The sequence below is a fragment of the Perca fluviatilis genome, chromosome 4 (genome assembly GCF_010015445.1).
Source record: "Perca fluviatilis chromosome 4, GENO_Pfluv_1.0, whole genome shotgun sequence".
NCBI lineage: Eukaryota > Metazoa > Chordata > Actinopteri > Perciformes > Percidae > Perca > Perca fluviatilis.
In genome coordinates this window covers 40720816-40738205 of record NC_053115.1, presented here as the reverse complement: position 1 = coordinate 40738205, position 17390 = coordinate 40720816, and the positions used below count along the sequence as shown (strand labels likewise).

At 39.0% G+C, this 17390-nt stretch overlaps 1 protein-coding gene across 2 annotated transcripts; it reads right to left on the bottom strand.

The window, feature by feature from the left end:
• Positions 1 to 3728: 3728 nt before the first annotated feature.
• Positions 3729 to 16510, bottom strand: LOC120557681. 2 transcript variants are annotated; one of them, XM_039798235.1, is made up of 7 exons: positions 16346 to 16510; positions 13423 to 13701; positions 13020 to 13112; positions 7037 to 7060; positions 4930 to 5040; positions 4715 to 4742; positions 3729 to 3784 (listed from the first exon to the last, which is right to left on the bottom strand). In XM_039798235.1, exons 1-7 carry the CDS (start codon positions 16413 to 16415, stop codon positions 3769 to 3771), a joined length of 621 nt encoding a protein of 206 aa, XP_039654169.1. In that variant the 5' UTR covers positions 16416 to 16510; the 3' UTR covers positions 3729 to 3768. The 2 variants fall into 2 exon arrangements, with proteins under 2 accessions (XP_039654169.1, XP_039654171.1); XM_039798237.1 differs by having other exon boundaries at positions 4930 to 5034.
• Positions 16511 to 17390: the final 880 nt, after the last annotated feature.

Sequence of the window (17390 nt, the reverse complement as noted above, 5' to 3'; positions counted from 1 at the left end):
ACACAGAGTCTTCTTAGTCAATTTATCTGCTTGCTCGTTCCTGCAAAGTGTTACACCCATCTTCTGTAGTCCTAAGAGTATTATGTGTACTTCTACCATGAGATCTTCTCAGGTAGAAGTATTTGTATTGATGACAAACTCCTGCAGCTGAATCTGACATAAGACAGTTATTGCTTTTAAAGAATCATTAGCATATAGTTAGACTTAAAGGATGTGTAAATACCACTTTTTTAAGTGAACGTTGGGTATACACATAATGACAGAAGTTTTTTAGGAAAAAAGTAAAGATGATGGAAAAACTTAATCTGAAAGTGTTACAGTCCATCTGTAGTATTAAGTCACGTTCTTCCACGGATTCTCCCAGATTCACGTTAACTTCCAGCTGCTTGAGTAAATATATATTTAGATTTATATAGGTGGAGTGATTGAGAGTTTCCCAAAAGTCATTCTAGTTATCAGAATGGAACTAAAACCTGTTGAGCAGCCAGGATACATGTTGTAGTATCAGAAGTATGTTTGTAGTTTGTTTCTTTTATTAAAGTTTGAACACAAAAACATCCACAACAGTCACAACATACAGTTTGACATATTTCATCTTTTATTTAGATAGAAATGGTGAAGAGCTGCCTGAAATTATGATGTCCTGAGAGTGCATCAGATAAAACATACTGTACATACACAATTCTGATATCACAGCCAACAACAGTGTCTAGTTCAACCTGACAAACTCTTGACTTAGCACCTTAGGTCATAAAAAGAAGCAGAACATGATTGTCCTAAGCAATGTCAATTACACAAATATCAAAATAAAGAAATAAGTCACATTAGATTTTACTTTGGCTACAAAAAAATTCACATTTCTTTTACATCGTGACAGCAGGCTCTGGTCTTAAAAGTTCTGTTTTCTAATGCCCATCACATCTAGCTCAGTTAGGACTTTTAACAACTACAAGCAGGGGGGGAAAAAAAAAAAAAAAAAATAATAAAAAAAAAAAATATAATAAAAAAAAAAAACACACCCCCCCAGAAAAAAAACAAACAAAAAAAAAAAAACCAAAGGAAAAAGGAAAAAAGAGGGGGTCGGTGTCAAACAAAAAAAAAAAGAAAAAAAAAAAAAAAAAAAAGGGGAAAAAAACACCCCCCCTGACAGCAGGTATATCAACATTTTATTTTAAAGGAGACATATTATGCTCATTTTCAGGTTCTTATTTGTACTACGAGAACATGTTTACATGTTTTAATGTTCAAAAAACACTATTACTTACTTTGCTATTTTCCTTTCCACTAATTTTGTCCAGTGGACACTCGCAGTATTGGAACTGTGTGTGTGTGTGTGTGTGTGTGTGTGTGTGTGTGTGGGGTCAGTCGGTCTCTCTCACTGCGTGCCTTATCACCTGTCTCTCTCTCTCTCTCCAGCTGTGAAGTCAAGACATACAAAATCACCATAAACCTGGGTGTTTTATTTTGAAATCTGTTCCATTTTGTAAAGTATGCGGCTGTGCTGTGACCTTCCTGTATATGATTACCTTCCTGTATATGATTACCTTCCTGTATATGATTACCTTCCTGTATATGATTACCTTCCTGTATATGATTACCTTCGGACAGATTGGATAACGGGTGCCGAAATGGAAATAGCTTTTAATACATCCATGGTGGAGATGAGGAGCAGTATATTCTAATGAGCCTGCATGTGACATAGGAAGAGGAGCTGAATCTGAATGGCTTGTTGAATTACATCAGATTGAGGATGCCCACAAAGAACTGGCTGGGTTGTTTGATTTCAGGTTTTGGGTTGGTCGGCCCTCCAGATACTCAAATGTTTGTGCACCATGACTGAAAATGAGAGTTTTTCATTATATGTCCCCTTTAAAATTAAAATTAAGTGACAACGCTGATGCAGTCTTGTTTCCTTTAGCTGAGGATCATAAAAAAATGCAGTTATTAAAAAAAAAAACACACACAGATTCTATATTGACTGACTTTATCTAAATAATAACAGTCCAACAAGCCATTCTTCACCAGCTGCCTTCTGAATTTCAGATTCTGTGGTAATAATGTTTTGGTCACTTCATGGTCAAACTACAAGTTACTTCACTAACATTGGAGTCACTTCTGCAGGTGGGCTGGTTTTCACTCTTACTTATTCATTAAACTTATAGGTCCTATTTATGAAACTGAAAGTAAAGTCATTTCCTTGCTGACTGCATGAGACCTCACAGCCAGTGTTGCCACAGTTACTTTGAAAAAGTAACTTAGTTACTTTACAGATTACTTGATTTTAAAAGTAACAAAGTTAGATTACAAGTTACTTTATTAGTTACATGCAGCAGCTGCCGACAACACCCCTACAGCTTCAACATAAAGATGACAACCGGTTTACTGTGAGGCAGCTCAGCGTTGCCAGTAGTCGGATCTGGTTTATTATGGCACGAAAGAGAGCGAGTCAACGGTGTTTAAGGGCAGCATTTCCGCTACAACATAGACCAACTGCCCGACCAACTTCTTCAACTCTCCCCACTTACTGGTTTTGCACCGATGTCCAGCTTGTGTTGTTTGGGTGGTGGGGGGCCTCCTCCTCTCTGCTTCGCACCACCTGCTGGGACTTGCTCTGTAAGTTTGACTGCAGTGCTGCGACTCCAAATGTTTCTTCCAATTTGATGTAGTCGCCACCAGCACAGAGTGTACAACCAACCTTAATATTGCCGTCTTTAGCTGACACAAACTCTAAATAGAGACTGTATTTCCAGCTAGAAAACGCGCATCTCTCTCCTCCCTCCATTGTTGTTTACGTTTGTGTCGCTGCGTGGTACACGTGACCTGTCCTCATGCTGAAAACGTGACCTGTCGCATACGTGACTTCACTCCCCGAGACGCAAGAAGAAAGCAAAAATATATATTTTTACTAAGGAAAATGACAAATAGTAACGCACGTTACTTGGATAAGTAACTTTAATCTGATTACTGGTTTGGAAATAGTAACGCGTTAGATTACTCGTTACTGAAAAAAGTGGTCAGATTAGAGTAACCCGTTACTAGTAACGGGTTACGTGGCATCACTGCTCACAGCGACCTCAGTACAGAAGAAATTGTCAGACGAGGAGTCCACGAAGACTCCGCAGATTGCAGAAGTTCCCTCCATGCAGATTTTACAAGTCAACGAGCTGTCCCAGACACATCAACGGACTTCAGGCAAACTCATCTGATATAGACAACGGACTAGGACTACCTTTTTATACGGCATTTTGGGCGGTGTTAGTAGGACACATTAACACACATACACACTTACATACACACTTACATCCTGTTTCTTACATATAAAAATGGCTTTGAAATTATTAGATTTTTTTATTCAATCTCCTACTGCATGAGCATACGCAGGGTTTAAGAAATACTGAGGTCCAAAGACTGACTGTACGTACACACCGCCGCCGCCTTGACCTTCAAAGTTACAGGAAGTCATTCATTTTATATGGAAGCCAGCTTCTCTCAGCTACAGGAAGCGGCAAATCCGTGTCGCGTTTTGTTTGTTCGAAAAAAAAAAAAAAAAAAGGATTTCCCTGATCCTGATGAAAATGTCCATTTTAAACCATTTGGAGAGCAGAAATCAGATAACAATAACTTTAAAAACCATGTCAGTGGACAGGAGCATAATTGATCTGTCATACAGTAATACATGAAAATCTGTTTAAATGTTCCAATTATGTAATGAAGTGGAAGAGACTATACATGTTGTCATTGATCATTGTCATCAGGCCTCTCAGGTCATCAGGCAGGTACATCACTGTGTCAACATTTCAGAAAAACACACAAAGCTTTTGGTTAATTACAGTGTGTGTGTGTGTGTGTGTGTGTGTGTGTGTGTGTGTGTGTGTGTGTGTGTGCTTCTTATTTTTGTTCTTCATGCTATGCTTATATTTTGTTTTTGTGATGGTTCGAGATTATTTAGTTTACATGATTCGGCAAGCTACCTGTGTGCTGTAGCTAAGCGTTACCAAGTGTAGACGCCTCTGCTTCTGCTCTCTGCTGCTGCTGCTGTTACTACCGGGTAAGAGTGCTTAGGGCATTATAAATTATACACCAAAAGAGATGCAACAAAAATATTTATTAATTTATATTAAATAAGGTATGTTCCAAACTTACTCAATTATACTTGTCTCCTGCTAGTTATACTACAGCACTTACTTTAAAAATAAGTTAAACTAAAAATATTTTTTTGCATCTCTTCGTGTAGTAATTTGTAGAGCCTAAGCACTATCTTACAGAAACCAACATCAGAGAGCGACCAGAGGAGTTATTTTATTGGTGTATTACAAATTAATCCATCGTTTATGAGTGATAATAATAACTATGTAGACCTTTGGATCATTTTGGGCATATTAGTGGGGTAATGTTAAGAGAACCGATCCTTACCCGCTGCTTCTAACGCTTACTCTTTTGGTCGATTTAAACCCTAGACGCCTTTAACAACATAAACACCCATCTTGATACATGATTGATAGAGAATGTTACTAAACTTACAGAACTAGAAAGCAAAGGGAAAGTGTGTGGGACCTGTAAATGATCTGGATCCCGCAGTGGGATTACATAGAGAGGTCACATGGATCTGGTTTCCTGATAATGACTGATTATAGGACAGACATTACAAGACTAAACTAAACTAAACAATATCTAATATATAAGTATTTACAATAAGAATGTACTTTTTCCTTACCTAGTTGGGACTTGCACTCCTAGTGCTCCTGCAGGAAAGAAAACAAAGTTAAGAAGTAAATCCTAACTGACTTGATCATACTCTGGTGTAAATACAAACACAATGATTAATGACTGAAGATAAAATAACTGCAAACACTCATATGACATTCATATAAAGAATGTGTTGTATGCTTATCATGAATATGTTTATTCAAAACATTATTTAAAACTTACTTTTTGTACATTTTAGGGTGCAACACTTGTATACAAGCACAGCTAGAAGAAGAACAAGAAAAACTGGGAGAAGAATTGCAGCAACAAGCCATCCATTGGGAGACTCTGAAACTGAAGATAGAAAGTTAATGTAAGACTCAGAATGGAACACAGATCATATCCAGCAGATTGGACATCTCAGTCTACACAAAGAGAACAACTGAAGGTGTGAATGCTCCTGAAACTAAAATCTAAAACTCTTCAGGCGTTTAAATCCTATTTATATCTGATGTCTGTGAAATGTGTTCTCTAAACCCTGAGCCGAGGCTCACAGGTACAAGTCAATGATTGACTCTGGGTTAACTCTTGTTTTTAATGACAGTTGTTGTTACAGCTGATTAGCTTTATTAAAAGAAAATATGACCCATCCAGCTAAACACACAGCTTAGCTAAGCTATTTATGTATACATTAATGTTTCAAGAGCAGTAAAAATAAAATTTTGAGGTAAATAACTTGAGTATTTGGCACCTCACTACATTTCAGAGGATTTGTTTATCAGACAGATTTAATAATTAGTTACTTTGATCTTACATACAAAACATATGACCAGCTTATCAAATATAATACTTGTTTGTTCTTTTGCTACTTTAAGTACATTTTACTAATACTTCTATACTTTTACTGAAGTAGTAATTTTGAATGCAGGACTTTTACTTGGTGGTTTTGATACTTTCACTCCAATAAAGAATCAGAGTACTTCTTTCAGCTCTGGCTACAGCTCAGTAACATCAACATTAAAATCATTATGGCTGGTCTGAAGTTCCACACTAACATGTGTAGTCTAAAGCCCCTGACACACCTAACCCGACGGCCGACCGTTGGCAGAAAAGCCAGTCGGACAGATCAGTCGGCTCCACGAGGTCCAAAAAGTGCCTCAGAACACACCGAAGCGACGCCGACTTGAGCATGTAATACGTCTCCATAACAGCAGGCGGCGCTAATCTATATTGTTGCCCAAAAAATGAAAACTGCTGATTGGATGAACACGTCATGTTTCTCCGGAATTTCAATGACTGTCATGACGGATTGTTTAGAATACAATCTCATATTGTACTAAAATAGTTCACCAAAACGTGTTTCTGAAAACATGTTGAGAGAGAAATAGGCCGTGCTGTTGCTGAATCTGTCTTCATTTCAGATCAACAAAGGTCAGTTTAAAAGATTTTCATCAGATTTTGAGAGACTCTAGTCACGCTCATCCCGCTCATCATCATTTCCAGGTAAGCACTCCACCAATCAGACTGGTCATAGAGTCCAACTGCCCGCCCTCCGACGCAACATGTCAGGTTGGCCAAAATGAGTCGGCTCTGCAGTTATTGGGGCTCAATGGGAACAGAGAGATACAGTTTGGATTTATGCAGCAGGAGTCTCTGGAAGCTCCAACTCTTGAAACTAAATATACGTTTGACTCATTTATAAAACATTTTTAAGAATATATAGAGATTAATATTTAATAACACTCATATTGAGATACAGTTTCAGGTCTCTCAACACAACACAATTATTTCTTCTAGCGAATTAAACAAAATAATCTAGATTTTGTTTTTGGAAAATGTTTGAGCATAATTCTATTGTGAGACAATAGACATGGTCATGATTTATTTATTTGAATTCATCCTTCAGCATAAAATCCTTTTGGAAGATCTCTTCAGCCTTTGCTGGTTCAATCAGAATTACTACAACTATAAAATTATATAAAAATACAAGTTGAATATTACTGGGCCACATAAGATACTTTTTTCTCAAATCCTTTTCACTGAAGTGTGTGTATGTATTGTTTCATACCTTACTTTTTTATTTAAGGTAATTTATTAACTTCAGAAAATAAAGTGTTCAGATTACATTAGTGTGACAGAAAACATATTTTAAATAATATTTAAAGATAATTTTGTAGCAGACAAATTATATTATTATTTTATAATTATTATAACCAGAAGTAACAAATGGACATTAAATACAATTCATAGTTGTTATGTGTTGGTGTATAAATGTCTTTCCTTATCGGTGATGAGTTACATCACACATGTTGATGTAGAGATCAGTAAATTCATCAAAATCAGGACTCACCTGAGGTTGGCACTGCTCCGTCACCTAAAAAGAGAAAACAAAAGATGTTAGAGTGCTTATTAAATATCATTCATCAACTTGGTAGAGAGGCAACACTGAGCAAACACCTGAACCTTATTTCCAGGGCAATATTTCAGAAAGTAGGTTTAGTGAGAACTCAGAGTTTGTTAACCCTGAGATGAGGGTAACTCTGGGTTTTCTGTTTCAGAAAGAGAGGTAACTTCACCTCAGAGTCAGTTACCATGGTAACTTAACCTCAGAGTCATTTACTATGGTAACTTAACCTCAGTGTCAGTTACAATGGTAACTGATCCTGTGAACCTAACCTGGTCGGGAGCAGGTTTTCTTCTCTCAGTCTCCTCCCTCTGACACAGCGCCCTTTCATTCCCTCATTCATTTATTCAGTCTGTATCAGGTGCATTTTAGACCAGTTTGTTATCGGCATGAATAAAAAAAAAATATGTTGGTTTATTAACCATGTTAGGCAGACTATAAAACGTTTTATTTTTCAAAATATGGCATGTCCTTTTGTCGACGATCCTGTTGATGAAGAAGCTGCTTTACTTCACAGGGTGTTATATGCCGGGAGATGATATTGAAACCCCGACATTTAAATGTTTAGATAACTTCCCATTTGAGCAGTATAGTTTTTCTTCCCAGTCGATCAGTTATGTAGCCTACATAACCATAGCCGTCCTCATATCACTAACGTCACCCATCTATGCTCTTAGATCCCAGCAGATTATTTGTGTCAATTAAGTTTTTTTGCAAATGGCATTTGTCTTTACAACATTGGTGATGTGGAGCATTTTAGTAAAGCCACTGTAGCAAAGCGCCGTCAGAAGAGTGTGACTCACTCTGAACATGTTTTAAACGTTTTTAAAAGGAGTTCCACAGTATTGCAGGAGAATGATGTAAACGCTTTGAAATAAAAGATTATGGATTATAATTAGGGCTGTCAAACGATAACATTTTTTAATCGTGATTAATCGCAGTTAATCGCATGTTTTATCACATGATTAAAATTCTATTATTTTGCATTTCAGAACTGTTTTTAAGTACATATTAACAATGGAAAGCAAGTCTTACCAGTGTATCTTGATTGGGAATCAAATGAATGCAAAGAAAGTTACTTTATGAACTTGACTTAAAGATTTGTATTAGTTTATTATGTATTTACTGTAAACAAAAGAAGAAAAAAGAAAAAAAAGAAGGGTACTAAACAACAGTCAGGACCTTGTTTATTGTTAAGGCCATGGTAAAAATTAAAGATTTAATAATAATGTAATAACTATAACAATAACTTATTTCACCAGTAAATTGCTGTTGAACGACAAAAACAACCACCAGATAGGAAAATGGTATTTTACAATTACTGTGAATGCACCATGAGGCTACCTGTTTTAAGTGAACACACCGTTTGTGTTGTTTAATTCCGACTGGGGCAGCTGCTGCGCTGCAGAGCACACTGTTAGGTCCCGCTGTTGGAATCCTCTACAGTGAAATACAGTCACACTGTTTAACGTTAGCTGTCAGCATTTTAACCCTGTTTAATCCAGCTGCTAGCTAAAGGTAGGGTAAAGTCTACACATCTGACCAATAAGTGCTGGTTGAGTATCTCCATTTGATACTACTTTATACATTTTACTTCACTACATTCATCAGACATATACAGTATAATTAATTTCATCTTACATATGTATAAAACATGATGTATAATACTTGTTTGCCCTTTAACCGCTCCTTTTTTTTTTTTATATATATATATATATATAGGGTTAAAATGCTGACAGCTAACGTTAAACAGTGTGACTGTATTTCACTGTAGAGGATTCCAACAGCGGGACCTATTGTACAAATGTAACGTCTCTTTTCACATTAGCGTGTTAGTGACTGACCTATCTGGGTGCGTTTTTAGATGCCTGATGGAAGTCTGATGTTGTTGATCCAGCATCATTTATCTTGGTGCCCAGGGGCGCCGTATAGGGGGGAAAAGTTAGGACAATTCCAAGGGCCCATGACTGACAGGGGCCCCAAAAAATAAGTAAAAACTAATATAAAATTATTAAACCATCATCATTCAAGTATATATATTTCAGATATAATAATAAAATTAATGATCTCTTTGTTTTACTTGTTTTTGGCAGTAAAAGTTAAATATCCCCATTGACCAAAAAGTAAACATCCATATTGACCGACCACCCCCCTGTATCTGCATGAAATGGTTTGGTCCTGCCTTAGCGCACTCAGCGATGGTGTTTAGTTGCGCCAGAACTACAGTGACCACAATGTTGCCAAGTAACGTTATATCAAAATCTGGTTTTCAAAAAAGGAAAGAGAGAAAAGAGAGGAAAAACAAATGAAAGGGTGTCAAACTGTAACCCAGTTTTTCACCAAGAAAGGTGGGTAGCCTCTAGTCTGTGAGTGGTATTAACCTGTTGGCTTAATGTCCATAGAGAAATAAGCTAGCTAGCTACAGACTAGTGTTAGCCTACATTTAATCACCATTTAATCAGTGCAGGGAAACGTTTAGCAAGATATTCATATTAAATCATTGTCCCTGCCCCTTTTAGCAGACTTAAAGTGATGGTTCGGAGTAACTCACCCTAAGGTCCTTTGCACCATGACCTCGAGCCAAACACCCCCCCCAGAAGCTTTTTTCACCTGGGTCGAACATTGGGAGAGTTAGCTAGAGTAGCGTTATCAGCTGAATAGCTTAGCGCAGGGGCTAATGGACCCACGTTTGTATCTTGTAAGTTACCCCACTAATAATGCCGAAATGATACCAAACGTCTACAAGTAGTACAAATAGGTTATGCTCTCATAAAACGATGGATTGGAAAGTTTGTAAGTACACCAGAAGTTTATGAACGCCTGCTCTCTTTTGCTCTCTCTGTTGCTGCTGCTACTACCTGCAGTTAGACGAGTGCTTAGGGCCGTCTACAAATTACTACACGAAAGAGATACAACAAAAATATTTATTAATTTAATGATTAAATAAGGTAATGTCTCCAAACTTACCTCAATTATAACTTGTCTCCTGCTAGTTATACTACAGCACTTACTTAAAAAAAAGTTAAATTAAAAAATATTTTTGTTGCATCTCTTTTCGGTGTTGTAATTTGTAGATGTCCCTAAGCACTCGTCTCTCACCAGTAACAACAACGCAGAGAGCAGAAGCCAGCAGGCAAGTGTTATTTACATAAACTTCTGGTGTACTTACAAACTTCCATCGTTTATGAGAGCATAACCTATATGTACTACGTGTAGACGCGTGTTTGTATCATTTCGGCATTATTAGTGGGGTAACTTACAAGATACAAACGTGGGTCCATTAGCCCCTGGCTAAGCTATTCAGCTGAAACGCATACTCTAGCGCTCTCCTAATTGTTCAAACCCCAGGTGTAAAAAAATCTGGGGTGTTTGGGGTGTTTTTTTCTCGAGGTCATGGTGCAATGACGCTAGAATCGAATCAACTGAACCATTACTTTAACAACAGATGAGTCAGCAGCACCCCAGTCTCCCCTAACTGTTCCCCTCCCTGTCCCAGTGAAGAAGGTGAGCAACATTGTGTTCAATGACATGCCAGTTAGCATCATTGCAGGGAGTCTGTGGGGATTTCTCTGTCTCTCTTGCTCTTTTTACCATTACAAAAAAAGAAAACGAAATATTTGTTAATGACAAAAATTCAAACACATTAATAAAAAAATATTTTATCACATAATGATCATTATGAAATAAAATAAAAAACAACAACAACCTACTGTCTGTACTGGATGATAGACAGTTGGAAACAGTGAGTAGCTTACCTGAAAAAAAACAATATTAAAATAATCCAGTTTGATACGTTCATTTAGATTGAATTATGGAATGACATCTATAGATACAGACTTTATTATTCCCATCATGAAGGACAATTTATTTGAGAAGCTTAAACACACACACACACACAAACACACAAACACAAAAAAATCTATGGTATCTAATATATGTAATCAAGTGGTGGTGATACAGAACTAGGTAATTTGGGTCAATGTTCTGTAGTGTTAGTGTTATTTATTAGTATATGGCAATCTTGCATCAAATAGTGAACTACATACTAGACTTGCATGCAGGGGTTAAATTGGGCCGGGGCTCTCCGGTGCTCAGCCCCAGCACATAAGCCTACTCGTGTCCGGATGTGCCTGCTTGCAGTCTAAATATGTCACAAAAAATATGATGAAAGTGATGCTTTTGAAAACATGATATTTCTGACAATAAATGAAAGATGTTTGAAATGGCATGCCTATTTTGTCTCGGCGGAGCTGAGATGACAACAATCAGAACACGGCAACAATCCGTCCAGAACTGCAGACAATTCATCACTGCGGGTCAACAATAACGCCAAAGTGTCTCCGCCGGTAGGATTAACCGATAAAATGCCTTCTCATAAAGCTAAAAACCCCGTTCGCAGCGGTGGAAGCTCGGTGCTCGGAAGCTGCACCGGCCGCTTCGAGTTCACGTCGCTGACCAAGCCGTGGAACCAGTTCTCGCTGTCGCATCTCCTCCAGCGGCTCGCCTCCGAGCATTGGAGAGCCCCACTCGGTACCGTGTGTGCGTGTGCGCGTGTTTGTGTGTGTGTTAGTAAAGAGAGAGAATGGGAGGTGTGTGTGAGGTGGACCTGGTGATCACAGACCCAAATCTTCTCAGCTGTTGCTATTGTCATATGCTGCACTGTCTCTTCATGTGGCACATTATGTTTGGCACACTGTATGGGTCATTTCTGATATCATAACAAGGTAATACAATGTGTAATCAAGTGATGACTGATTAACAGTAGGCCTAATGTAAATGCTAAATGCCCTAATACCTGTTGATACTACAACAATGCAAAATATAGGCTCTTAACCTTGCAGTTTTGCACATATCATGTAAGACTCGATTTCTCCATTTCTTTGCACAAAACTCTCCAGAAAGTGCCATTTAACGGTTTATTTTTAAAAAAAATTTCCTGTGGGTGCATAACCCTGGACCCCCCTAGGGAGAGCCCCCCCACATAACAAATTCCAATTTAACCCCTGCTTGCATGCATGTACAAATCACCAGCAGCAATTTATTGTGCTAGTACTAGTATTGAACTACAAGCAGCAAGACAGTTGCAAGCCTTTAATTAGAGTTCTGTAAAGCTTTTGATGGGACAGTTAGGTCCTAGAGATGTGGTGACAACAGCTGCGCAGAGGGGGCCCAATTAGATTTTTTGTCATGGGGCCCAAAATTCCTGGCGGCGCCCCTGTTGGTGCCACACACCTTGCTGTTCGCTTTCTGCCACTGTTTACAAGTTATTGAAAGCAAAACTAATTACAAACTCCGGGAGGACTTGGTGTCGCCATCGGCAATGCATTTTTTGATATGTGAGTGTGCGCTCATAGGCGCGTGCGTTACGTTGCACATTATGGCAAAGGGCAGGGGACATACAGCTCGTCATACGTTTCCCCGTATATGCGCCAATAAAAGAAAATAGAAATACATGAATAAATTTAGATTTAAAAAGCAATAATTGTATGAAAACAGGTTGTTGACGAGTCTCGAAGCTTGAGTCTGAAGTCTTTTGGGTCGAGTCGCAAGTCATGTCTGAAGCTGTTGTGCGACTTAAGTGCGACTCGAGTCTGAGTCCCCATCTCTGATGTCACGTGATTTTTTCTGTACCAAAGCAACTTTTGCAGCAGTGCTTAAAATTGAATTGTAGTTAATGGTCTGAAGCACGTATTGAAGGTTCAGTGTCAGACTGCCATCACTAGTGTTTGGGTGAGAGAGTAGGCCAAGGAAAGAGCAGCAGGGGTGGATGTGTTGGCTGTTAGGTGTGTGGAGCTGGTGGGATAGATAACGGTGGTTTGAATCTGGTACTGTTGTGAACATGTCCGAGGCTGATAGGAAACATGAACGAATGAATGAATGAATGAAAAATGTACACATGATTGAAAAGGTAAAAAGATACTTAGCTGACCTGGCCTTCCAAAAGAACTCCCGCTTAGACCCTTTCGTGGACTCATTTGTCCTTCTGAGTCTTCGTCTGAGGAGTCTGCCGCTGAAGCTGCCCCTTCAAACAAATGCCAGTTGTTAAATACAAGAGTTAATGATGGTTGGCTAAAACAGGGGCAGCAGTGTTTCCAAAAGTCTCCGTTTTAGGGGCTCGGAAACGCCGCAGTAGTGTAGACGCGAGGCCTAAACATAGCAAAAGATATTTGTTTTTAACGTAGTGGTGTAAATATAGCCACAAAGGTTCAGTTTAAGTGTGAAGTTTTCACTCAGTTTGAAACATTTTGAACTTGTGCAGATGTCTTCATCTAACATTTTGAAAACGAATAACCAACAATTTAAATTATTATATATTAAATAAATAAACTCACCACTGATATGCACAAAGGTCTGAGCATAAATCTGTTGGTTGGTTCCCTCCTGTGTGACGACACAGCTGAAGTTGTCGGTCTTGAACACAGTAGTTTGGAGGGTGATGTAGTATCTGTCTCCTCTTTCTGAGACCTGGGGCCCCTCAGCAGGAAGTGTGTTTCCAGCACTGTCCTGCAGCTCTACTTTAAGGTCTGGAGAAGCATCTTGAACCTCACACTGCAGCAGCGCTGAGTGGTTTGTTGGATTAAGTACCTTGACAGATGGCTCTGGAGCTGCTCCTGTGAACACAATGTGTTAACGGACAATATGTGTAGTGGCCCTTCTCACTGCAAACACTATTTCTGACTCTTATCATTTAACAGAAGCACATTTTTTTATATAATAAAATATATAATGTGTTTCCCTGCTGTAACACATATGGCAAACAGGTGAACAAGCGTTCATTGCAAAGCCATATTAAACCAAATTAACAGGACAGGTTAGCAAAGACAGGCTATCCTCAGACCACACCCACACAGGATGGACGGATGAAAAAGTAGACATGTATTAAACAATTCACATGTCGCTATAATGTTACAGATAACACCGTTGATGAATCCACAATACTAAAATGACGCATTAAACAATTTACACGTCGCTATTTTTTTCCATTTAAGAGGTGAATTCGAAGCGCAGCAGGGAAACTCTGCTTCTCTGAGTGCACGCTCGCTCCCATGGCCAGGAGATTCAAATCCTGACGGGGATAGGTCTGGCAAACTGGTTTCCTTCGAAGGATTCGGGTTATTCTGAGTCACTCGCTACACTGATCCAGGTTGGTCAAGTCACTTGAGTCATTATTGCTAAAATCACCAAGGAAACGCAGTCCTAGCCCATTGTCTCTAACCACTAACGTAGTACGAAGTTCTGTGGATTCACTCGGTGCAGACTCACCAAACAGGAAATGCCCACAGTGAATAAATTAAAAAAATTGTTTTTTTAAATCAATCGACCTAATTTTGATATGCTACATCTTTACACCTATAAGCATGTTATTTCAGAAGTGAAAGAATGGCTAGTGTTGTGGATTTGCTTTTCACCCTCACTCGAGGAGAGACTCAGATCATGGCTGATTCGCCCGACTGACCGACCGACCGACCGACCAGCCGACCGACCGACCCACTCACTCACTCACTCACTCAAGAATATGTAAATGGACTGTTTTTATATAGCGCTTTTCTAGTCTTAACGACTACTCAAAGCGCTTTAACATAGTACAGGAACCATTCTCCATTCACCATTCACACACATTCATACACTGTGGCCGAGGCTGCCGTACAAGGTGCCACTTGCTCATCAGATAAACATTCACGCACATTTACACTCCTATGCGCAGCATCGGGGCAACTCGGGGTTCAGTGTCTTGCCCAAGGACACTTCGACATGGGACTGCAGGGCCAGGGATCGCACCACCAACCTTCAGATTGGCAGGCGACCACTCTAGCACTGAGCCACAGCCGCCCCGAATATGGTTGGGCATTGTTTGGATTTTAACGATTCTGATTTCAATTCTTCCTTTCGATTCCGTTTCTTTTCGATTCTCGATTCCAATTCTTTGAGTGGGGGAGTTGAAACGGGTCACATTCCTATTTTCAGTTTGACAGGGCTTTTTCAATGTAAAATAAAGCCACGCTGCTTACTGTGCTCCATGGCTGCAACACAACAAGCGCCTGGCCGCTTCGGAAACCAAAACTTGCGCGTATTAAATTGGGAAGCGATAGTCGGATTTGAAACCAAATCCTCTAAACAATTCCAAACCATTCCAATGAAGAAACGATTCTACTGGAATCGTAATTTTTGAAACGATTCAAAGGGGTGGGTTTGTTGTTGTTGAAAATTAATAATGAATAAAAAAATAAAGAAGTTTTGTTGTTTGTTGGTTTTATGTTTTTTTGTGTGTTTTGTTTTTTGTGTTGTTTGTTGGGTGGGTGTTTGTTGTTTTTTGTTTTTTTTTTTTTTTTTTTTTTTGGTTGTGGTGTGGGGTTTTGGGTGTTGTGGGGGGGGTTTTGTGTTTTTTTTTTTTTGGTTTGTGGGGTGGGTGGGGGTGGGGGGGGGTAGTGTTTGTGTGGGGTTGTTTTGTTGGTGTTTGTGTTGTTTTTGTTTTTTTTTTTTGTGGTGTTGTAGGTTTGTAGGTTTATTTTTTGGTAGTAGGGTGTTTGGTGTGTTTTTTTTTTTTGGGGGGGGTGGAGGGGGGGGGGGGGGGGGGGGAAAAGGGTTTTTTGGGGGGGGTGTTTTTGACCCCACCCAAACCAGGCCCGCCGCAGACTTGGTTTTAACAACAGGTAGGTAAACACAGCAGAGATAAATGGGCTTGTGGCAGCATACATAGTGGAGGAACTGTTACCTGTTTCTACAGTGGAATCGCCGTCTTTCCGAAACAATTAGGCCTACTGGGCAAAATACAGATATTGAAGAGGCCTTGTTTTGGACAAATCTTGGGCTGATGGTTACAACTTTGTTGTCATGGTTTAAAGAGCATACAAGAGAGAGCTTGTGTATGTCCAGCAGCTGAGCAGCCTGATTAATAATGTTTCCAGACCTCTGCATGTTTACAAATATTACCAATAATTACATTAAATTACATTTGCAAAAATATAACTCAGTGTAATTATCAGTTTTCTTGCCGGATTTATTTTAACATTAATGTTATGTATGTGATGTTGTGTAGCTTATCAAAAAAAAGAAGCTACAGACAGTTGGCAGAATGGACAGTTTCTGGGAAATGCAGATCAATGCCCCACCTTCTCATGACAAAATGGTACACACACACACACACACACACACAAACACACACACACAGAAATGATGCCACAGCATGATTAAAATTAAATGTAAAACAATTACATTTGCAAATACATAACTCAGTGTAATGATCAGTTTTCTTACCGTTTAGTTGAGCAGACGTGATTCCAGAGCGAGTCAGGAGGCAGAGACACAGAAGAGGAAGAAGCTCCATCGCTGTCGATGTCTCCTAATGGACAAACATCACTTTAACATCACAACGTCTCGAATAACAAGGATGGAGCCACTCCTAATGGGTACTAATGCAACAACAGTACCACTTCCTGCACAAATACAATAAAAGCGTCATCTCCACAGAACTATGATGACTCAGGAATTGTACACAAAAACTGCTCATAATGTGTGCAAACTGCAAAAAGCTCTTTATATTCAAACTAACATTATATCTGGTTAATAAATAAAAACCTCAGAGCCTCAAATTGACACTTAAATTCACTGCACAGTTTCAACTTTACTGTTGCAAAAATGTCTTCATCTCCTGACCACTTTATTAGCAGAAGTAAAACCTTTTCAGGTGCAATTTATTCAGAATAAAAGTTAATTAACTTACACAGAAAGGAGATACTGTGTGAGTTGGCAGGCATTTTGGATAATCAACCAGGTAAAATGTGATTAATACTTTCTGATAATTTAATTATGAAGTAATAGGGATAGGAGAAAAAAACACTGGGTTGGAACTTGTTTTGGTGGAACATTTGCACCCCGTAGTGTTGACACACTACAGTAACATGAGCTATTTAAATGAGCTGATACATAGTTAAACCTCATTAGATCTTACCAGTGTATCTCTGTGTGTACTTCGTCCACAGCAATCCCACACACCTCACACGGTGGATGTGAGGCAGTTATCCTGGAAATGTTCTTCGGTGGATCCAGACTAGCAAAAGGGTTAAACACATGGGAAGGTACCAGCAGCAGCCGGAACACAGAGTCTTCTTAGTCAATTTATCTGCTCGCTCATTCCTGCAAACTGTACCGTTACACCCATCTTCTGTAGTCCTAAGAGTATTATGTGTACTTCTACCATGAGATCTTGTCAGGTAGAAGTATTTGTATTGATGACAAACTCCTGCAGCTGAATCTGACATAAGACAGTTATTGCTTTTAAAGAATCATTAGCGTATAGTTA

Excerpts from the sequence above, each read along its gene's own strand:
- LOC120557681 (XM_039798235.1), bottom strand. The coding sequence starts at position 16,415 with ATGGAGCTTCTTCCTCTTCTGTGTCTCTGCCTCCTGACTCGCTCTGGA. Across the intron at positions 13,702-16,345 it reads CACGTCTGCTCAACTAAACG|GAGCAGCTCCAGAGCCATCT; the intron begins GTAAGAAAACTG and ends TTGTGTTCACAG. Across the intron at positions 4,743-4,929 it reads CACCCTAAAATGTACAAAAA|GAGCACTAGGAGTGCAAGTC; the intron begins GTAAGTTTTAAA and ends TCTTTCCTGCAG.